We start from the raw sequence: 23889 nt of genomic DNA, 5'->3' as shown, positions 1-23889 counted from the left end.
CTCATATTATATGACAACTAGCACTTACGAGCATGTTGTACCATAAAATTCTCATGATGAGCTATGAGGTCACACAAGAATCATCTTACAAAAACATAAATTTCAGTTCAAAATTTGAGCCTTGGTGATTTTGAGCACCACAGATGAGCATTTATTAGAGTTTATAGCATAGCTTTTCAAACCATCATCTATCCATCCATCCAATTTCAATAACTGCTTTTCCTGAGCAGGGGCCTGGTATAATCCCAGAATCACTGGGCACGAGGCTGAAGGGGTGCATGCTGAATAGGATGCCAGTCGATTGCAGGGTAACCATTCACAAAGTAACTCCCCCATTCACACCCTAAGGACAGTCTGGAGTTCCCAATTCCTTTAACTGCATCTCTTTGGACTGTGGGAGGAAACCCACAGAGATATGGATTGAACCCACATTCTCTGGCACCACCTAGACTCAGTGAGGCAACGCTACTTGCTGCACCACTATGCTCCCAAATCATTTATCATGCTGAAAAGGTTTTAAAGAAGGTACCAAAGGGTGTTGGAAAGGCGGAAAGGCAAAAAGGCAAAGAAAAGTCTTACCTGTCATTTAAAAAAACTGAAGTAATTTACTAGTAATTTATCAGAAATTATACTTTTATAAATGGCCTAGTAGAGAGGGGTTACAAGTATTCAATGTGACTGCAGTAACTATATTATGAGAAGTCCTTCTTTCAGTAGTGTTCTGTTACTCTGGACTTTGTGTCCAGTGAGGTTTTCTTTATGTTGAGAAGATAGGACAAGAATTTTCCATGTTTGATAGAAAAGGCTCTGGAATGCATTATTTATTTCTCCTGTTTAAATGAATTATTATTAAGAGTTCATTTAACAAGCAAATTTTCAGAAACAAGTCATAGTTGTTAGGCAGAGGAAGTATACTTTTGTGATGGAATTGAACTGCAGTTATGGTAATGGAAACATTTCACTGCTCAAATACTTTCTAACATATTTTTGGGCTGGTTACATTTTGCTGTTTTCAAAAGTGAGTATTTCTATTCTGTACGTGACAAAAAGTGTTTTCATTAGTTTTAAAATTTTATGGCTTGATATCACCATGACCTTATTAGAGTCAGATATTGATGATTCATGGGTGGATCGCTTATGCCCATCTGAGGACCTACATATACAAAATGCAGCAATTGCTTTTCAGATGACAAGCCAATCAAAGGTTTGGGGTGGTGGCAGCACCCATTGAAGCCCTCACCCAACCAGATGGGCCGTGCGCAGCTGCCACTCAAGCGCTCAGTGAATCGTGAACGCTACGTGGAAACATTGGTTGTGGCCGACAAGATGATGGTGGGCTACCATGGCAGGCGTGACATTGAGCAGTACATCCTTGCTGTCATGAATATTGTAAGTTTCCAGTTGTGGCACTATGGGATGCACACAGCCTGCCATAAGATCTCCCTCATTCTCCTTTGTTGTGCTTCTGCTTCTCAAGAAAAGGAGCACTAGGTACCTCCATTATATGAGTTGAGCAGGAAATTGCTACTTGTTAGGTTGCTCAGTAAAAATAACCAGTTGAAATGTTCAGCTGAAACCAGTTGAGCTTCTGCTATGTTTTAATGTAAAAAGCCTTTGCTCATGCAACAACTCCAAAGCGAATTGTCTCTTCAGAAAGCTTAACATTATGATTGTGTATATGACAGCTATATTCACAAGCTGAACTCTGAAAATGGCTGCCGTGACAAAGGAGCTCTTTTTAAGACTGGTCTTTTCTTGTTTCCCTGGAGGTCAGGTTGCCAAACTGTTCCAGGACTCTAGTCTGGGGAATGCAGTGAACATTGTGGTGACCCGTCTAATTCTGCTAACTGAGGACCAGGTAAGTAGCCATATGAGCACCAGTACTCCCCCAACCCAACAAATCCAGTTCATCTCCAGCTAGCTCTGGGTTCTCCCTCAGTGAGCCTCTTATTTGTAGTGTGATTGGTTTAAGTGTCCTTACTTCCACATCTGCTCAGGGCCATGCTTTTTTGCTCTGGCAGGCTCCTGGGGCCTGCCTGCTGGGACTGAGTCATGACAGTGCTTGTTGTTGCGGCAAGTTCTTGTGCCATGACCATGGTGCACATTGACACTCTGCTAACTGTGCATTCAGCAAAAAAGCTTACGGAAGCGGGTAGCTGAGATCCTTGGAGACTATGTCTTTAAATCTGTCAGCTGGATGACTGTGATCAGGCCCTAAGAGGTTACAGCTGGGACGACAAAACATCTCTGACTTATTAACTTCTTATAATGTGGGCTTTTAAATGTTTTTTGAGATAAGTGGAAGTTATACTGTAGAGTGAATCCTCAACCAGCTCACTGATGTTTCAGAATTATCAGCAGTTAACATAATGACCACTCATGTATGGTGTCTCAACAGAAAAAAAGCGATGGGCAGAAACAGAAGTTCCCTTTTCCTAAAGTGGCTCTCTGCCCCTAGCTTGAATAGGCAAGGGATTGCGGGATGAGATAATAACAAGTTATGTCACAGTGTGCATTCTTGAGGTATGAGCTTAGCCCAGCTGGCCCAGGAGATGCTCTGATCTCTTTGCCAGTGTAGAGGATGGCAGGGAGTGCCTAGTGTCTGTGGGTTCGAATTCCAGGGCAGACCTAGCTGCCTCCGCCCCTTTTGCCTCTCCTCAAGTATCCGGTAAAAGGCCAAAAACAGGAATAGACTGGCCCACGTGGGGTTGGTTTTTTGGAAAGAGCCATATGATGACTGCAGGCTAGCACATGTTCCATTTGGATTTTTGTTAAACAAAATTGAATAATCATAATCTCAAAATAGGGGTGCGTGGTGGCACAGTGGTGCAGTGGGTTTGACTGGGGCCTGCTCTCCGGTGGGTCTGGGGTTTGAGTCCCGCTTGAGGTGCTTTGTGACGGACTGGTGTCCCATCCTGGGTGTGTCCCCTCCCCCGCCAGCCTTACGCCCTGTTTTTGCCAGGTTAGGTTCCAGCTCCCTGCGACCCCATATGGGACAAGCGGTTGCAGACAGATAATAATCTCAAAATGATGATGAAGCTTCTCTCACTTCTCTCACTTTTATATAGTTTTTGGTAAAAAATGCAATTAATAATAAAGTATATTCACATTAAATGCCTTTTCTTCTTATATCAGCCCGCTCTAGAGATAAACCATCATGCAGGCAAGTCTTTGGACAGTTTCTGCAAGTGGCAAAAGTCTATACAGAACCGCAACAGCCATGGCAATGCCATACCTGACAATGGCATCGCACACCATGACACAGCTGTGCTCATCACAAGGTCAGTTGATGTTTGTGCCTATGTCTTGTGATGAGATTGGCCAAAACGCTGCATTTGTTGTCAGAGCATGTACTTATAAAAAAGACAGTGATTTGCTTCATCTGAAAAATGCATTGTGAAAATTATGATGAAATTTACAATTCTGCCTGAATTATTGTTTCATGCATAGATGTCTGCATTATCAACAACGCAGCTGTATAGCTACAAGAACTGCTTTCTGAAGTTCCTGCAACACCTCACTTCTGCCAAATCCATGTAGCTCTGTGTCTGTGCCTAGTCTTGTGTGGAACGCTGAAGGTTCAGCTGTTCTGTTCAACAGAGCATCTGGATGGCAAGTGTTTTGGAGCACAAGAGTGGAATTCTAAAATGTGCAAAGCAGTCTGGAGTCCGACTGCATCTAGTCAGGTTGGAGTAGCTCTGTGTTGTTTTCCCCACTCTGGTAATATGGAGTGGTTTATTGTGCTTGTGAGGAAAAAATCAGCACAAACATTGGAGCTCACCACTTGTGACACATGACATCTTTAACTGAAGTGTTCATTTTTGACAGCAGCTCGATATAATTTAAATATGCCTTGTTCTGGAGTCAGAGGGAGTTATTAGAGTTACTCATCCAGCACTGCACTTTGGGAAGCGAAGCTTGGGGCCTGAATTCAGACATTCAATGTCCTTTGGCTTCCACACTTTGCAGTAGGTATGTGTGAGTGGCACGGTGGCAGAGCAAGTAGTGATGCTGTTGCACAGCGTCTGGGTGGTGCGGGAGGGCGTGCGTTCAACCCCTGCTCAACCTGTGTGGAGTTTGCATGTCTCCCTGTGTCTGTGTGGGTTTCTTCCCACAGTCCAAAGACATGCTGTTCCGGTTCACCCATTGTGTGTGAGTGATTGAGAGAGTGTGTTCCACGGATGTATGGATGAGTGACCCATTGCAAGTAGTGTATTTAGCAGTGTAAGTCACCTTGGTGAATAAGGTGTGTGGGCTGATAACACTATATACTGGAAGTTGCTTTGGAGAAAAGTGTCTGCTAAATAAGTAAATGCGTGTGTCAGTGGTTGTGTGAGAACTGGACTGAGTATAGTAGTATGCAAGGCAATACATTTAAGAGGTGAAAAGGCAAAACTGGCACACAACTAATACTGTAGACAGAGGCTATGGTTGATAATTACCAGTCATGGTCCATTATAAATCCATGCCCAGATGCTGTTGTGGTTGCCCTTCCTTTCCGGCTATTGTTCACATCTTAACACTTGGCTGGACAGGCACAAGCTGGGATGTGTGTCTGTGTAAGAGAGAAAGAGGGAGTGACTTTTTCCACAAAAGGATCAGTATATGTTATTTCCTGTTTCCAGGTATGACATCTGTATCTACAAGAACAAGCCATGCGGAACCCTAGGTAGGACCCCGGGGGAAGGCAGACTGTCCCAGTTGCAAAGGCACACGACTGCCACACACTGGCTTTTTGTTCCAAAGCACCATGTTTGTAGTGCTATATATAACTGGAACTAGGGGCTGGGTGCTGGCTCAGGAAGTGTGCTTTGGTTTAGCTTGCACAGTGCCATTATGTGGGACCCAAGCCACTGTTCAACTTCTCGGTCCCTCTCGGAAATAACCACACCTGCTCACTCTCTCAGCTGCAGGGAGCTTTTCTTAGAAGAACTTTGTTTGAAAGAGAACCAGTGAAAGTGAAGGCAGTAGATTTTCCCTAAAACTAAAAGGGGATCTCAAAATAATTTAAACAATTAAGTATATGAAATTAATGATTAGGGTAAACGCAGCTTCACAAACAGGTAATTTTGAGTTCAGTAACAATATGTGTCCTCTGCAAAAGATCTGGCAAAATGCTTAAATACCAAAAACACAAAATGATAAAAAAAATTAACACAGAAATAAATAAAGGTCTCCTTGACATGGTCTAAATACACACACACACACACACACACATTTTCAGAACCGCTTGTCCCATCCGGGGTCGCGGAGAACCGGAGCCTACCCGGTAACACGGGCGTAAGGCCGGAGGGGGAAGGGGACACACCCAGGACGGGACGCCAGATGGTCTAAACAAAAATTTGTAAAAAGTTCTTTAAAGATGGTGTTTATGGTAGTGTTGCAATTAATTTTTAGAGGCCAACATATAACCTATGATAATAAGCAAAAACCTTGACCTCTGAACATTGGTTGAAAATAAATTTAGCCCACTGAGCCTTTTTTGTTACATTTAAATGGGGTTTTGTTTGGAGAAATCCAAAGAATGCTTTCAAATTTCAATGTCTGTTGCCAGCTATTAAACATGGTGAGGGATCTGTAGTTATATGGGCACTCATCTCATGGGAAATGATTCCTCTGCATTGTTCTATAACAGTCCAATAATATAAAAGCATTTTAAGCAAATAAGAGAACTGTATGGTGTAACCTCTGCTCCTGTATTACAAGACAACCACTCTCTCTTTGTGAGAGCTTTAAAGACAGCTGGAAAATCTTTAGAATCCAAGATCATAATAAAATATCTCTTATGTACAGTACGTGTACATAGTACTGTGTTTATATAGACATTTATTTGCAATGCTTTACATAATGATGATTCTCTTATATTTGGTCTGTGGGTTTGTGTGCTCATACTAACTGTGTGTGCTACCTTAGCTGTGTATGAGCATTTGTGAATCCTTTCTGATATACTTCTGCTAATGTTCTCATAGGTCTGGCTCCTGTTGGAGGCATGTGTGAACCTGAAAGAAGTTGCAGCATCAATGAGGACATTGGCCTGGCCACTGCATTCACCATTGCTCATGAGATTGGGCACACGTGAGCTCCCACACCTTTAACAGTGTGTCATCTCTGCTTCACTGTCGATCAATCCAATCAGTTTAGTCAGCCAAATAGAGCATTTGGGATGGAGCAGGAAAAAGACTATTTCTGTCCATCAGGTGCTGGATTGGCAAAACTTACCAGTAACCACAGCTGTCTCATGACAGGTTTGGCATGAACCATGATGGTGTGGGCAATACCTGTGGCTCCCGTAGCCAGGAGACGGCTAAACTGATGGCAGCTCATATCACCATGAAGACCAACCCCTTTGTGTGGTCTGCCTGCAGCCGTGACTACATTACCAACTTCCTTGAGTGAGCGAGCTGGTCCTCCATTAATGTGCCCATCCATTCTTGCGATGAGGGGTCAGGACATACACTAGCAACGTACTTGACAGAGTAGAATTTTAGTTATGCCATTAATGAGGTGACTTATAATGAGTATAGTCTCAATAAAGCATTTAAGATCTGATGTAGAATGAAAACCAGCATAACCAAGAGTTGAGAGTGGGCCTTTATGACCCCATCCATCAGAACCTTTCACCTGCATACTGTATGTAGTGCTGTGAAAAGTATTTGACCCATTTTATTTATTCTTGCAGCTGCGTGACATTAAATTCAATCAGATATTTAATTTAGTGCCAGTTGTAATAGTATAATAAATTAGCCTCAGAGAGACAAAGTGAGACTTTCTGTGTGTGGAAGATAATGAACTATGGAACCATAGGTGATAAAAGGTAATTGCTCCTCCAGTGTCAGTACCTTCTTGGGCCAGCTTTAGCTGTAATGACTGCAATTAAATGCATCCTGTAGTTGTTGACTGAGGACTCATGTTGCTGTGGAAAAATTTAGGGTTAGTTAAAGCAGAACTGCCTTAGCTCAGTTACATTTACATTTACATTTATTTATTTAGCAGACACTTTTCCTCCAAAGCAACTTCCAATCAACTCTGTCATATCTATTTACAGGTTTTTTAAAACATTTCATGTCAACAAGCAGAAAATTGGAAAGGAACAAATACTTGTTCACAGCACTGTAGCTTGTAAGCCCAACTGGACTCAGACATCTTAGCCTAGAAAAAATGAGGGAAACTGCAGTACAGAGCTGTTGAGTCTTTGCTGTTGTATCAGTGCTCTTGAGTCTATTCTGCTATGTGTACACAGGGCTGTCTATATCTTCTGTCCCCAATATCATGGCTGCATCATTTTGTCCACATGTCTACGTCTGTCCTGGTATATTCCCATTGTGCACTGGTGCACTGTTTGCACCATTGTGTCTGTTTTGTGATGTCTTCATTTTTGTGTCTAAAAGGGTGAATACATTAATGGGGTTACACTGCATATATACTGTTACATTTGACTGAAAAAGTTACCTATTTGAATGTACTTTTCTGTTTTAGCATATATCTTTTTCAATATGATTTTCAGATGTTTTTAGCTGCTTTGCTTGCTGCTCTCTTTATCCCCCCACAGTTCAGGCATGGGCTCCTGCCTCAACAATGTGCCCCCAAAGCAGGAGTTTGTCTACCCTACCACAGCTCCTGGCCAGGCCTACGATGCTGATGAACAATGCCGCTTCCAGTATGGCGTGAAGTCCCGCCAGTGTAAATACGGGGTACTTGCTTTTCTCACCTTTTCTTGCCTTGGCCAAGCTTCCTGTCTCTCTGGCTCTTGCTCTGGTGCCTTTGTTCTACTCTCCTCCTTATCATACTTTTCCACTGTCACTCAAAGAAATCACTGCATTTCATACTTCATCTCACCCATCACCTTCACACTCAGCTGCATGTGCCTAAAAATGCTTAATAAAGAGGATTATCAGACAGGCACATTTAGTAGATTTGAATGAACATTTATTCATTTAGCTGATGTTTCTCTCCAAAACAGCAAACAATGTTTAAATACCATTGCATACCTACTTATATGCCAAGGTAATATTTACTGGAGCGGTTCAGGGTAAGTACATTCCTAAAAGGTATTAAAGTAGAAGGTGGGAATCGATACTGCATCCTTCAAGTTGAAAGCAAAAGCCACTAACCACTATGCTACCTGCTGCCACTGTCTAATTTTGGATATTACAAACACTTTTATTAATGTTAGCAAAAGCCTAGCAATACAACAGCAAGACCCTCAATCTTTTGTCAGTAGTTCAACCTGTACAATTAGATTAAATTACAGAATAACATCCAGTGATATATTATTGAGTGTGAAAGTTCTTAATTAAGAATGAAGATACTAATGAACCCAGCTGCCAAAGGGGAATCTGACTCATTTACTTTGTTCACTGCCTTATTCTTAGTTACTAAATTCAAAGGAAGGCTAGATGCTGGAATAAACTTTCTGAGTTCCACTGTTTTTTGTATGATAGTGCCTGGTTCAGATGTTAAGTTGTGTGTGCTGCGTTCCCAGGAAGTCTGTAGTGAGCTGTGGTGCATGAGCAAGAGCAACCGCTGCATCACCAGCAGCATCCCAGCTGCAGAAGGGACTATCTGCCAGACCAATACCATAGAGAAAGGGGTAAGTGTAGGGATGGACTATTGCTGCCTGAAAGTGGTGGAAAGGTTTGAGGGAGCACTGCAAGAAGGTCGTATTAGAGTAGAAAAGAGTACAAATTAAACAGTGCAGCTCTTCCTCAATTCACAATTGTGTTCAATTCCAACAACCCTATCATAAGTCATAAATTCATTATACTGTATTATATAAACCTTCAGGATACATGAACAATTAAGATTCATGAATGCTACATTATATTTTTCGGTAATATCACACAACATTTCTAATTATAATTAAAATTTCTTTATAAAATCATTTTAATGGTTATGTGTGAAACCTGTAATAACATATTGTTCTTATTTCTAGACAGTGTTAACCCATTTTTGTGGTATTCCAGTATGTACTATTGACTCAGACAAGAGTGATGGTGTTACTAAAACTGCTGGTGTCCTTCACTGGTAGTGGTGCTACAAACGGGTGTGTGTGGCCTTTGGGACACGACCAGAGGGTGTGGATGGCAGCTGGGGCCTCTGGTCACCATGGGAGGAGTGCAGTCGCACTTGTGGTGGAGGTGTTTCCTCTTCAGTACGGCACTGTGACAGCCCAAGGTACCTGATGGACAGCGGAGAGGGAAAAGTCAGACTTTCTCTCGCTGTAGCTTAGCTGTATCATTTCAACTTAAATTTGCATTGCATATGTGTGCTTGAAAGATAAGTGGATTTCAAGTGTGTACATTGTCCACTTTTTTATGCATTACTATGTCAGATAATTGAATTTATTTGGAAATTTGACATTGCAGTTCTTGGGAAATGGCATATTTACTTTTTGAAAAAAAAAACTGCAGACAAACATTTTAAAATGTTTCAGTTTTCCAAAACAGAGCAATGCTAGCATACAGATACTCTGAAAAGGCTGTTAAAGTGTGTGCATTTAAGGTGAGAGCACAACCTTGTCCTCAGGTGCTCGCTTTCATTCATACACGTGATTTTCCGCTCTGCTGGAAGCGTGTGCAATGTTCCGATTAGGAAATTCTGGGCTCTTGGCTCCTAATACTGCTGCTCCGCATGCCAGCAAAACCCTTAATAATAATAAAATGAAAAATATTTCACAATCATGGTATTAAAAGTTCATGGGAGCCATTTTGCTTACCTCCTCTGTGTACAAGTTTAAAAAAAATAGATGTAGATGTATTAGAAATTTTTTCTGTACTCAGATATGAATTGTCTTTGAATTGTCTATTTTCAGGCCAACAATTGGTGGAAAGTATTGTCTGGGAGAGAGGAAACGGTTCCGATCCTGCAATATCGATGTGAGTGCTGAGACTTGAATTCCTTATAACTGTAATTTGGCTTCTTCAAAAATTTGTGGACTCTTAATGTATGTTTGCTAGCATAAAGATTTGTCCCAGTGACTTTCATCGGAAATGTTCGTGCCATTCCAGGTCTGCTTTACTTAAAGAACAATTTTTGCAGGTGATCTTCCAACAGTTCCAACAACTATCGCTTAACTCAGCCCGGACAAAAAAAATTCTGGCACGTGTACCCAAATTACCTGTCAGTTTAAATAGGTAACTTCACATAACACCAGGAATAACACTGTACTGCTCTCTTTTTCAATGTCATGTCAGACATAGAAAATAATCACAAGACATTACTAATCCATTACACTTGCATTTATTCATTTAGCAGACGCTTTTCTCCAAAGCAACATACATCTCAGTATGGCATACTTATCCATGTGTATAATATGAACAAATAAATACAAACAAATTTGTTCACTTAACATTTCATAAATCGAAAATGTGTAGATGTGAATGTCATAATGTCATCCAGATTGTTTCAATGTAAGTTAATGAGAATATGTTATGTCACATTATACATGTCCATTACAGTCACTCTGAGAGATGAGATCCCCATAAAAATTTAAACTGAATTACCATCATGTTTAAATAAATGTGCAGAAAGGACACTGATGGAAGAAAGCCATTGTTTTTTGACTGGAGACCATTTTTCCCTGTAGCACAACTTTCAGCAGCTCTGTGGGGGACTTATTTGGCCCCTCCTAACAGTATAAGGCCATCAGCAAAATCTGAGTCTTATCTATGATTCGTCAGATTTTATCAGAAGCAGTTGCATTTTTGTATTTGCTGAATGTGGTGCTGATCTCAGAATTCATCACTTAAGCCTGCAGACCAACACTCTACACCAAGGCTCTAGGTCACTGAAATAGACACATAACAATTCCAGAAGTGACACTACATCTTACTTGTTACTTTTTAGACAGGGTCAGAATGGTTGCCTAATGGGCAACACTGCACTATTTGATGCTAGTTTGTGGTTGAAATACTGACAAAAAGAAAAAAACCAAAGAAAGCAATAGCTCACTGGTCCAAAGTAAAGACATAAAAATGTCATATGGTATGAAAGGTGATCTCAAAGTTGGTTTTAGGGATGGTATTTAAGGTAAACATTGAACTGCTAACCTACCAATGCCCTCTGACACTCCTCCCATTTGTTTGCTTGCATGTCAGGAGTGTCCACCCGGCTCTCAGGACTTTCGTGAAATCCAGTGCTCTGACTTTGACAACGTGCCTTTTCGTGGCAAGTTCTATACCTGGAAGCCTTACCGTGGAGGTCAGTACGGTTGTGTATAGTGGGAATACTCTTCTGCCTTCAAATGTACTCTATAAAACCATAGAAAGGGTATAAATTCTGGGATACCCATCATTGCAGGCAGGGCCAGCAGTAGGACAATTGAACTTTTTTAACCCAGTGGAGCTCGTGTGTCCCCGTGTTGCCACCTCCAGTTTTGATAAATAACGAATGCCCTGTGGAAGAGGTTGGTGTGGGAGGGTGAGTGTTGGGGAATGGAGCTTTTTGAAGCTAAAAGTCAGACTTGGCAGCCTTGCAATATCCATAGAATGTGATGATGCAAAAAATTAACTGCCACAGAGTTTTTAAAGAGTAGAAAGCAAGAAAGATTTCTTTGTAAATTTGTCATGTTTTATGTCAATATGTAAGATAATTAATATAGATATTCCTTTTGTTTTAAGAGTAATATCGTATATTTGTGCAACATAATTTGAAATAATCTTAAATCCAGGAGGCCACATCAAAAATCTCCATGACTGATTTTAACTGCAGGGATGAATGACACCCAGGATGTAAATTGAAAAATCTTTAAATTCTATGCACTTGGTAGACCAACATTCCTATCTGACAAGACTGTTACTGATGTAGGATTTTACACGTTATGAATTTTGTGACAATCAGCCATACAGTAGTGCTGTAAGTTTATGCTTGCATGGTTGTGGTACGGGATCATACGGAAGTTGCAGGTTTTGCAGTTCCCAGGCAGTTAATGCTGTGAGAGAGGACAGCTGATAGGGTGGCTTCATTGCAACATCACTGTAAGACTGAGGTTGGCTTTGGGGGAGCACTTGTTGCTGTGGAGCTCAGCATCTTGCCGCAGAAGGGCAGGGGGCCCAGACTACAGCCAAAAAGGGAGAATTGTGGACACCCTCTTGTCTGGCTCCCATATGCATGCCCTGGAAAGCCTTCCCCCTCAGTATCCCGTGCTGGAATTCCTCTGCTTGATGAGTGTGGTGCTGGATGTCCGAGATAAATACTTTTCGACGACATAACTGCCTTTAATCTACGAGTCCGGTAACATAATGGCTTACAGAGGGGCTCTTTCCAACTCTAGGCAACAAGTGGTCCTTTCATCAAGTCAGCTGATTTTACAATGGAAATCCCTTGCAGCTGTTAAAATATGAACTCTGCCACAGCCTATGCTGTGTTACAAAATTTGAGAGTATGTCTCCACCCCCAGCGCCTTTCTCCTTCACTGTCTATTTTTTCTCTTTCTGCATGTTTGTTTATTCTATCTCTGCATCTCAGTCTGCTGCTCCTACTGCCTCTCCTTTCTCTCTCTCACTGTCCCACCACCCCTTTTCTTCATTTGGCCTTGCATGCCCCGCACTCAGACATGAGGACAGAGCATAAAAACATACGTAGAATGTCTTATGGTCAAATTAATTTTTTTCCACAGGCATGATCCATTTGCATTGTTGTACTCTGTCCAGGACACCCAACGGTTGGTTGCCACTACCACCTCTGCCTCCACATTTACACACATTCACAGAGACAAATGCCTTTTTCTTTGTTGCAGCCACCACTCTATTAAACCTTTAGCAATTTTCTGCAAGAATTTTGGTTTTGGAGAGCACTAGTGCATATAATATGGTATAGCGAGTCAGTCTGTTCAATGGGATCAAAAACAGCACAACAGCTGTTAACTATCAGATAGTAATCAAAGGCAAAATGACATGACTTTCGGAGAAGGGTGGGTTGTATACACAAGAAAAAATAGAAACAATGTGAAAAATGTTAAAAGTTAAGTTAAATGTTAAGTTCACTGAAACTCTCATATGCTTCTGAGTGGTGTTTTGGTATGATAGATAGATAGATAGATATTAATCAAAAAGTTAACGTAAGGAACACAGAGGACTCCTGGAGGCCTAGCTCCTCTTCGTCTGCCATGTACCACCAAGCACAGTGCAGAACTGGTTGCTCAGAGCAGATAAGACCTTTTCTTCTCCAGCTCACTGTACTGGTGGTGGCCAGGCTGGTCCAAGACATGGAAACTGGGGCAAATACAGGATCAGTGGTTGCACTCATAGGAGAGCAGGGGACGGCAACACAGGAGGAAGGGGCTGTGGCCTGCTGGTTGTCAGCTGTATTTCTTGGCTTCCCCAAAACTATTTAATTTATCATTCCTGGCTGCCGAGTAGCCAGCATGGAACATGTTGGCAAGAAGCGTGGGTTCTTGGGTGCCATCAGTCAGAACTCAGTGTGAGCTCCGCGTTTCATTGCACTGTGTGTGCATTAATGAGAGAATTTGTTTTTACCCTTACAAGCATACACCAGCTCTATTAACCCCCCTTCTTCTCTGTCCCATTATGTGAGTCTGCAGGATTACTGCATTCCATGTTCCTGGGGAATTCGCTAAGGACAGCACTATGTCTGATGCTTTGGTCTGAAAAGTGGCATTTCTTCTTGTTGGATTTCAGCTTTAGGCGCCATTATGGCTCTTTTGGTGCATGGAAACCACCTGGAAAACCTCTACAGTGGTGACAGGTGTGATCAGAGACACCAAAGTACATACAAGGAAGGTGTGTGAGTGTGTGTAAATATGAGTCTCTGTACATGTGTACACACGTATTAAGTTTGGGGAGGAGTAGTATAATTAGCTTCAGATGTTTCTTCCCTCAGATCCGGTTGTTCAAACTGTGCTCTCCCCTTCTCGTCCCTCAATTCTCTCTGTCTCTGTTTCTCTCTTTCTTTCTCGCTCACTCACTCTCTGTTGCTCGCCCGTTCTCTCTGCCTTGGCATCAAAGTGCTCCACAGCTGTTGGAGAACAAACTAACAATGTCTCGCACAAAACCCAAAAGCCCATTAAAATACCGTGCACAGCCGTCAGAGGCATTAGCAAGCTCTGCAGTACTCTCCCATAATTGAAGGAAGCATTTCGTCTAATTGACTTATTTTGTCTGTCCTACTAAGAAACACAAAGCACATGTGTGCATTGCTTGTTGCGCTTAACAGCAAAAATAGGGTTGATCTGATTTTGTTATTGTTTTGTGACAGTTATCTTTGTGTACTGTTGTAAACTCTGCAGTGGGAAAAATACTGAGTGATCATGACCAAGCGTGGTTGCGGTGGTTCATTACGGTATCATCCCTAACTATGTCAGTGCTGTGGCTTTGCCCTGCAAAACCCAGAAATTAGCAATTAAGTCACAAAAAGAAAAACAGAAAAGGAGCATAGTGCTAGTCCAGGCATCCACATCAAGATAAGACAGGTGATGCCCATGATGTTTGTACATTAATGGAATTTTACATGTTGGATGCTCCTTTAGACATAATCAACATAAAATGCAAAATCAATGTGCTAGGGAGAGATGCAATGAATAAATAATATTCAAAAAGTACATTACTACTATTTGCAGAGATTTGTAAGGGCACATATACCCAATATTGTCATAGAAATACCAGCAAGATTAAACATAAATAGGTGTAGTTGGTGACACACTAGTAAATGTATTACTTTAGCTTATACTCTATGTTTTGAGTGCAAATGTCAGTTGCCTTAAATTAGTTTATAGCTGGATGACAAAAAAAAAAAAAAATTACATACAAATTTATTCCCTAATTGCATCTGAGAAGTCATCACTAGATTTGTCTGGTTTTATGTGTTGCAGGTTGAAATACTGGTAGATAAATGGTGTAGACAGAAGTGTTTTATAGACTTGCGGCTGAACGATTTATATTTCACACACTCACACCTGTCTCTCTTTCTGCAGGAGGTGTAAAGTCCTGTTCCCTTAATTGCCTTGCCGAAGGATACAACTTCTACACAGAGCGTTCCCCGGCCGTGGTGGATGGCACACCCTGCCGAGACAACTCCCTAGATGTCTGCGTCAACGGGGAGTGCAAGGTGCGGCAACATCCAGTGCCCCTGTTCCAGGCTCTTCTGCTTTCTTGGATATCTAGCTTTTCTGAGTATTGTAATGTTTCTCAAAACAGCTCTCAGAAGACAATTTCTTCTTTCTCTTCTCTCTCTTTTGTTCAAAACTTGACGACAGCAGTTGCTCCGCTGCCTCTGTGTTGTTGCATGGCACAGAGCTGCTTTTCATTAGCAACTTGAAATCCCTCCTCTGCACTCCTTTGTTTTGTTTAGCGATTGTTTTATTGTTCCTTTTTCCTGTGTCTTTTTGCATGTGTGGAGGGCTGGGGTTTAACTGGGAGTTGTGTCTCTCCCCCAGTGGAAGAAGTCTGTTTATCAACAGCAAAGCTCTGGCCTGCACTGAACAAGAACTCAGTGACCCTCCAGTTCTGCGGCTGCTCTGTGGGCAGCTGGACTAGATTAGCGCCCCCCTCCCCATGCAGTCCGCTTCCCACCCTCACTTGTTTGCTCTCTCCCTCTCTCACCTCCCCGGTCACTCTGCTCCTCTCACTGCCCCTGATCTTCCAGTTTTCTGCTCCTGTACTGCATAGGAGAGGGTACAAAGCACTGCCAGAAGGCTTGAAAGCATCTGTCTGCCATCCTTCTGTAGCATGGGTTCTGAGCGGCTTCTGTTAAGGTGCACAGAAAGCACAAAAATGCGTGGCATTGAGCATGCTTATGTAACACGTATTCTTGGCATGCCTGCAGAATGAATCCACAGGGATTCCATCTAATATCTGGTTCAAAAATACCTGCTAGCAACAAATTTGAATATAGTCATTAGCCAGGGGAAACAGACTTGCCTTTGGTGCTTTTAGGAATCTTGTAAAGCTTTTTTGTAAAGTTTTTTTAGTGTGTCAAACGATAGCAGATGCATGATGAGATTATGAAGTATTAATATCACGTAGAATCACGTGTCTCCATCCAAGTATCTCCTTCTGTTGATGTAATAAACTAATTTTATTTTTCTCTGAGAGGTACATTGCTTTGAAGTATCTGCTAAATGAATAAATGTAAATGTGATATTTACTTCTTTAATCGAAGAGTTGCGGAACTTCACAGCAGGCCTGTGTTTCGTATGTGACTACGTTTACATTTTTTCATTTCGCAGATGCTTTTCTCCAAACTGACTTTTTCAAAAGTGGTGTTAACTGCTTACATTCCTGGTGGAGTCAAATAAATGCACTTCTTGAAACAAATACTGAGACCATGATTGAAGACCCCTGATTTGTGAACACAGTTCTTTAAATGTGCTGAAAATAAATAGGTGTACTCTAAATAATCAGCATAAACTGTCAGCCGTAGAGAACATTCAGCCAGCTGCTGCTTGCAAGGATCAGCCAACATTATCAGGGACCCGTCTCAACCTCACCACAGTGTTTTTCAGCTTCTCTTATCTGGGAGGAGGTACAGATTCATGTGAGCAACTAGACTGAAGAGCAACTTCTTCCCCAAAGCTGTCAGCCACATTAACTGTTACTATCTAGACTTTGTTCCCTCAGGTGTTTCAGTTATGAATTATATTCCTCCACCAATGTTGTCTATATATGCAATAACTAATCACAGCTTACTTCACTGTTTTTCACTAATCACTGTACTGTTTTTGTTTTATTGCACTGTTTTGCACTGCTTTGGTTTTTGTTTCATATTGAACCAGTTTTGGATTTGCACTGTAAAGGGTTGCAGTGTATAAGCAATGGTGTTAACCTCTACTTGTATTTGCTGCAATTTATTTATGCGACATAGTTTATTTTGTATTTCGCAGTACTATATATTCTGTATTTGTATGTTGTATCACTCTCTGAGAACTGCAGAAGTTGAATTTCACTGAATTGAACTGATTTGAATAAATGCACTGTATTCGTAAATGCATAATGCAGCACGTGACAAGCCTGTCTCATTAATCTGATCAGTTCTTTGGCAGTCTGTGTCTTTTAAGTCGCTGGTTTTTTGGCATTCTAACCCCCCTTAATCCTGACCCCTGACACGTGACCTTGAAACCCCCCAAACTAGCACGTGGGCTGTGACCGGATCCTGGGCTCCGATGCACGGGAGGACCGCTGCCGCATCTGCGGGGGTGATGGCAGCAGCTGCGAGGTCATCGAAGGAGTCTTCAACGAGTCGCTGCCTGAAGGAGGTATTCCTTTTTTATTTGACTGGTGCAGCCAATTCTAACTAAGAAGAGAGAGACTGTTCAGACCGTGGGTGTTGTAAGAGTGCAACTGGGCGTCGGCAGCAGGAAACAGGCCTTTGAGCTTTGATGGCCCTTTTTCCAAAACCATCCATGGCGGGCCAATGAATCACGCCACATACTTAACAATGAACACATAAATCCAAAACAAAACTGAAGTGTAAAAATATGACCAAAACACAGTAAGGGCATTCATTTGTAAGTTCTCTGGACTTGGGGTGTTTCATACACCAATAGAAATGAGCACAACATACAATAATACACAGGGAAAGATATTCAACCCCTCCTGCCAAAAACCAAGGGGGCTAGACAAACCAACCATGCCACAATATACCATCCCTCCCAAAACCAACCAATTCCCTTCACAAAAAATATCATGGGCAAACACCATCCTCCTTGCCGGGAGCCACAATAATGAAGTGTCATGGTAAGAAATTAAAGTTATGCATAATTTAGATTTTGTCTGAATATTATGTATTTATTTGTGTTTAGATACAGTATGTGCGGCACTATTCTTTCCAGCATCAATTAGTAGACCTCAGGTATTTAGGATGTTATTTATTATTATCTTCTCACATGCAGGCTTTCTGTTTGCAGCTCTGCAATGGTTACTTGTCATTTTTTCGGCATAAAATCAATACTTAAATTTAATTCAGTGCCAGATACAGCTTCTTCACCTTTTTTGGGCAACTGACTATTCATTGACATTGCAATCCATATGCTTTGGTTCCAATAAAATGTTTTGATAAGGTGGAAACAGTTGTGTGTGCAGGACTGCTGGAAAGGGGATATTATGTAGCTGAGGTGGAGGAGACAGCTACTCCTGCTCTGTGTTGGTTCTGAAAGCCACACGTAACACAAGAGCAATGGTTCAGGTTTCATCTTTCACCCTGTTTGAGGGTTACTGGGGTCACCAAGCTCACACTACTTGCCTGTTGTGGTACCACTCAGATGCCGTCGTTCAAAGCAAGGTGCCAGGAGCTGCTTCAATGCATGTTTTAGTGTGAAATGGCATATGTCAGTGGGCCTTGGTTGGGCTTGTGGCTGCATGACTCGAGGCATCAGTGTGCCCTGTCCAAGAATCTGGGGTCTGGCTACCAATAACCATCAGACATTTAGTTCCGCTCTATTCTGGGTAGTTGGCCTCCTGTGCCAGCCACTCCCTCACAAACCCTGTGGACGGACACACCCCGTGTGGGCAGCCCTAGATGGGAACACTGATGGTTGGTGCTGCCATAGCCACTGTGTGTATTTTGAGCCCTAGTTAATTTACAGAACACAGAGTGAATACTTGTGTCTAAATGTCTTTTCGTAACTGGACCCGTCTACTTTCTTAAATAGCAGCATAGTACACTAATGCCAGGGATCAAATGCCCAGCATTTTAAAGCAAACTGTGTATTGACTGGCCTCACCCTACTGCATGCTAATTACGAAACTACAAGCAAACTGACCCTGCAATAGACACAGAGGGCAACAGTGCTGTGGTGATATTTGTCTGAAAAAGTGATGAATCACTGCACTTTGGCTTTGAAAATGATCAGACTGTGTCTGCATTCCAAACAGTCACATTTCACCATTTATATCACTGTCTTAGGGGGTGCGGTGGTGTGGTTGTGCAGTGGGTTGGACCAGGTCCTGCTCTCCAGTGGGTTTGGGGTTCGAGTCCCGCTTGGGGTGCCTTGTGACGGACTGGCGTCCCGTCCTGGGTGTGTCCCCTCCCCCTCCTGGCCTTATGCCCTATGTCGCTGAGTAGACTCCAGTTCCCCGCAACCCCATATGGGACAAGTGGTTCAGAATACGTGTGTGTATTACTGTCTTTTGTACACTTTTTTCAAAGTAACCTATGATTGCAATCTTTCCATTATAAGTCCTGTGTCCTTAACACTACCTGTCCCCTGCCCCAAGAAACGCATCATATCTCCATTTTGTTTCTTTTTCCACCGGTACTTTTGTTATTCAAACCTCATCCTCAATTCCTGCTCTATATTTCTTTGCCACCACTTTCTATGGTCTGTCTTTCTCTCTCCCCTCCCCTACTTTCTCCTTCTTCTCTGTTGCCTTTGTCCTGTATCTAGCCCAGGCAGGACATGGGGTCATCCGAGGGTCAGTGCCCGGGGGTTTGCTGCTCTCTGGCACTTGGGGTCCCTTGGGACTCTGTTTACCACACAGGCCCTGATTGTTAACAGGAAAACCTTTCCACTTCCGTGTCTGCCAAAAACCACGAACATGGCACTTGGCTGCCTAAAATTACTAGGAAACCGGGTGAAGAATGGAGCCTCTCCTTCCTGTGGTGGCTGCATGGGTTTGGAACAAATTATTTATTAATTTTATTTCTATTAAGATGGGGTTGGAGTTATTTGCTTTAGCAGTTTGCTGGGTAGTGTGGCCTGGATGCATGCATACACAGATATATGCATTCACAATTGTTCCACCTCAGCAAAACTCCCCAGGAATTCTGCTGGAGTCTAGAGGTTGTCTGTATACATTACACACATTTGCAAGTATTTATTTAGCTGATTCTTTTTTTCAAAGCAACTTACTTAAGCTATTTAATATGATACAGCAGGTTAAACAGTGCTCTGATTCTGCAGTTATTATTTTATGCGAAAATATTTCCAGTAATCACTGTTTCAACATATTACTCAACGTACATTTGCTTATTTACCCACTAAAGTGACTTACGATATTAAGCTTCTTACAGTGATTTACGCATGTGTTGCAATTCAAGGTAAGTACCTTGATCAGGGTAGTACAGTAGAAAGTGAGACTGAAACTCAGGTCTTCCAGATTCAAAAACAGTGACTGTAACAAGTATGCTACCTGCTGCATATTTCACCATGGACCTACTCTATTAAACACTGCTTACACATCATGCACGTTTTTTCAACAGTTATTGCACTTGTGTGTTCATGCCACATGTCATACGGTATGTACATCGCTCTTCTGACAATTGTGTTCCCAGGTTACGAAGAGGTGGTCCGAATCCCAAAGGGGTCAGTGTTCATTCACATTCAGGAGCTCAATGTGTCCCTCAACTATTTAGGTGAGAAAAGCAGTTTTTTGTGCATTTAAAATGGGAAAACTTGAGTTGCGGGAAACTAGAAAGACAGAGCAAGCACTTTCAAGATTGCTTGAGGATGTTATCTGAATGGAAATAAGGAAGGAAACAGCAAAATTTCAGGAAATGATATGTTCTGAGCCAAGTGCACATGAAACTAATAACCCTCGATGTAAAAGTTTTGTTTACCTTTTGAAAGTTATCCAAAGTGTTGACCAAGTTTAAAATCCTGACTTCTCTCCCCCCTTTGTCTTAGTACTGAAGGGCAAAGGGGACCAGTACTTCATTAATGGCAAGCTGACCATTGACACCCCGCGAAGGTTTGATATTGCTGGGACCACCTTTTATTACCGCCGCCCCGCAGATGAGCCTGAGACCCTGGAGGCTCTTGGGCCCACCAACATATCGCTTGTTGTCATGGTAACTGTCAAACAGTACACAAGGGTGTTTCACCTATGTATGAGGTGTCTTATAAAAGTCTTCACATCCTTAAACATTTTTCACATGTATTAAAGTGGTTCATTCATTGTTTCCTACAACCTAGTCTTCATTTGCAATGTGCAAGAATAGTTTCAGTAATTTCAAAAGTAGGAATGTAAAGCAAAGATTGTGAGTGTATTTCAGAAAGTAATATTCTTGTGTTTTGTTACTGTATGTATATTTCAGTTTATTTCTTCTAAGGATTTTTAAAATACATTTTTTATGAAAATATAGGAATACATGTATAGATGCTCAGTTTTGTACAGTGTTGACGTTTCCCACATTTTCACAATCTGCACTTGCCTCTCTTTGACTGCTGAAGCTGTGCATTTGTGTGTGTGTGTGTGTGTGTGTGTGTGCACGCGTGCATGCATGTGCAGGTGCTGGTGAGGGAGCCGAACCCGGGAATCCGCTACCGATTCAACCCACCTGTGAACCGAGATGCACTGAGCGGCTATGCCTGGCACTATACCTCCTGGTCACGCTGTTCTGCCCTGTGTGCTGGAGGTGCCTGTGTATCGTCGCATGCTGGCCTCTGTCTGAGCATCTACCCACATAACACTGCAGCACATGGCACTCTCAATCAGTCACACCAGACGTGCACATATGCCAGGCCCTGCTGCAGCACAGTCCTGGCAGGAGACATGTTCATCATCACCAGTGTCATGTCAGCATGTTTCATGTCACCAGTAGCTCTCAGCGTCAACATACATACTCACATAAACAGTAGAGACATGCACTGTGCAAACTGTCTCCCCATGACTCCCAGGTAGTATGGTGCAGACACTCACAAAAGCACACTATTCATGTAGAATGGGAAATCCTTCATTTAATGGACCCAGTTTGAAGGATTACGCCTTTAATGGACAAAATCCAAGGGTTCATATATTATTTTCTGGTTGATATGTCAATACTTCCCTGTAATATGTTGAAAAGGCTAGTATATAGAAGAGGAGTAAAGTGATTCGTCTCCTGAGTAGACTACATAAAGTTCAGCTTTTGTTGCCTTAGTGAAAGATTGTGAATAATTATTCTTTATTATTATTTTCTGGGGGGGGGCAGGGGTGTGGTGGTGCAGTGGGTTGGACTGGGTCCTGCTTTTTGGTGGGTCTGGGGTTCAAGTCCCACTTGGGGTTCCTTGTGACAGAGTGGTGTCCTGTCCTGGGTGTGTCCCCTCCCCCTCCAGCCCTACGCCCTGAATTGCTGGGTTAGGCAAGGTTCCCCCATAGTGTGTGATTGATTGAGAGAGTATGTTCCACTGATGTATGGATGAGTGACCTGTTGTATGTAATGTATCCTGCAGTGTAAGTCACCTTGGTGAATAAGGTGTGTGGGCTGATAATACTACATAGAGTTCATTGAAAGTTGCTTTGGAGAAAAGTGTCTGCTAAATAAATAAATGTAAATGACTTTGAACCAAACACACACTTCACCAAAGGCACTAAGTGGAGTGCTCAGACTCACATAAGTCTGTTTAGGACCTGTATCAGACCCCCTTTTCTGTGGTATCTGACATATCACAAGCCTGTATCTGGAGAGCCAAGGTCTGTGAGTGCAGACCCTATCTTCTTATCTTCCCAGGGGTCCAGACTCAGCAGGTGGTGTGTAAAAAGCAGGCTGATCATTCAGTGGTTTACAACCACTTCTGTGATAAGAAGAGCAAGCCCAAGGAGAAGAAGAGGGCCTGCAACTTGGAGCCATGTGCTCCAGTGTGAGTCTTCTGTCTGTCAATGTCCTTATTTTATATGAGCATATGTTAAATTAATGTCCTCCAAAGGAAGCTTATGAAACTATGTGCTTTCTTGGTCTTCTGGAAATGTCCTTTTATGTGCCTAGATCTTATTAGGATTAGTTAGCAAAAAATGAAATGCATGAAAGTGAGACTGTCTCTGCACTGACATGAATATTGTGTGTGCATCTCTGTGTTTGTGTATCCAGTGGCCCCTCCAGATTTGCGAATGTGACATTCACAATTTCGGTCAATCGCGAGTTAGCCGTGAGCAATTAAACGGGGATATTTTTGCAGTGGGTTGGACTGGGTCCTGTTCTCTGGTGGGTCTGGGGTTCAAGTCCCGCTGGGGGTGCCTTGCAGCGGACTGGCCTCCCGTCCTGGGTGTGTCCCCTCCAGCCTTGCGCCCTGTGTTGCTGGGTTAGGCTTCGGCTCCCCGCGACCCCGTATGGGACAAGTGGTTCAGATGGTGTTTGTGTTACTGTAAGTGCATACTATATCTTTAATATTAAAAATTATTTTTGGTAAAAAAAAACTGTGGGATTTACACATCTTGGCATGGGTATGCTGTGGATCTTTGTCTCGGCAACGAGCCTCACTCACGTGTTAGCTGTCTTTGTGACCGTGGAATCTTGGGTTTCTTGCACTAACTTTTAAACTTTTCAGGACCGTTAATTTTGCATTTTTAATGATGGTTCCAAAATATTCTGCTCCCAGTGCTTCTGAAAGTGTTCCTAAGAGGAAGAATACTGTGATGACTCTTGACACAAAAGGTGGAATTGCTAGATATGTTTCATAGTGGTAAATGATCTTATCCATCAGGCTAGCAGACTGTTATCAGTTGAGGTTAGCGGGGCCAAGTATTATTCGCAGATTTTCACATTCACCGGGGTCTTCCGCCCTTAACTCTTGTGAATGTTAAGGGGTGACTGTATATACTGGAGTGGAAGGGGTGGAAGTAGTGTGCCTGTGTTTGTGTGTCCTACTGACACCTTCTGTTCTTTAAAACAGATGGGAGAGTGAGTGTTAATGTGTGTGCAGCACTTTTTGTTAACATTGTGAGGACATTTCTGAAGTAAAGCTAGAAAAAACAACAACAAAAAAATCCGTAAAAGAAGTTGAGAGGACCTTTTCTCATCTTGTTAGGCTTTTTCATGATGGGTTTGGGAATCAGTTGCTACATTAAAATGAAGGTCAATGTGAAATCCCCACAAAGAGAGAAAAATGAACATGTGCCTGGTGGGTGACCAGGTGTCGCTGCTTGTGTGTCTTTGTGTGTGTCTGTGTGTCTTTTTGATCTTCTCCTTCATACAACTGGTGAGAGTGCCTGTTGAAAATGTGAGTGTATGTATGTGGCA

At 42.3% G+C, this 23889-nt stretch overlaps 1 protein-coding gene across 4 annotated transcripts in view; it reads left to right on the top strand.

Moving 5' to 3' along the window:
• adamts10 (ADAM metallopeptidase with thrombospondin type 1 motif, 10) overlaps positions 1–23889 on the top strand; it is a 48387-nt gene that overhangs the window by 13841 nt on the left and 10657 nt on the right. For 3 of the 4 annotated variants that reach the window (XM_018728286.2, XM_018728283.2, XM_018728285.2), the window contains 17 exons: positions 1187–1389; positions 1775–1858; positions 3136–3281; positions 4626–4669; positions 5970–6075; positions 6246–6392; positions 7550–7691; positions 8483–8590; positions 9029–9174; positions 9812–9875; positions 11097–11199; positions 14930–15063; positions 17086–17209; positions 20227–20307; positions 20579–20742; positions 21183–21309; positions 22384–22513. In XM_018728286.2, the coding sequence (XP_018583802.1) occupies positions 1187–1389; positions 1775–1858; positions 3136–3281; positions 4626–4669; positions 5970–6075; positions 6246–6392; positions 7550–7691; positions 8483–8590; positions 9029–9174; positions 9812–9875; positions 11097–11199; positions 14930–15063; positions 17086–17209; positions 20227–20307; positions 20579–20742; positions 21183–21309; positions 22384–22513 (2053 nt within the window). The remainder of the gene's footprint in view (positions 1–1186; positions 1390–1774; positions 1859–3135; positions 3282–4625; positions 4670–5969; positions 6076–6245; positions 6393–7549; positions 7692–8482; positions 8591–9028; positions 9175–9811; positions 9876–11096; positions 11200–14929; positions 15064–17085; positions 17210–20226; positions 20308–20578; positions 20743–21182; positions 21310–22383; positions 22514–23889) is intronic. The other variant, XM_018728284.2, reaches the window with a different exon arrangement.

Source organism: Scleropages formosus, chromosome 9 (genome assembly GCF_900964775.1).
Source record: "Scleropages formosus chromosome 9, fSclFor1.1, whole genome shotgun sequence".
NCBI lineage: Eukaryota > Metazoa > Chordata > Actinopteri > Osteoglossiformes > Osteoglossidae > Scleropages > Scleropages formosus.
The sequence above is the reverse complement of the archived record's forward strand: the minus strand, read 5'-3'. Positions and strand labels throughout refer to the sequence as shown.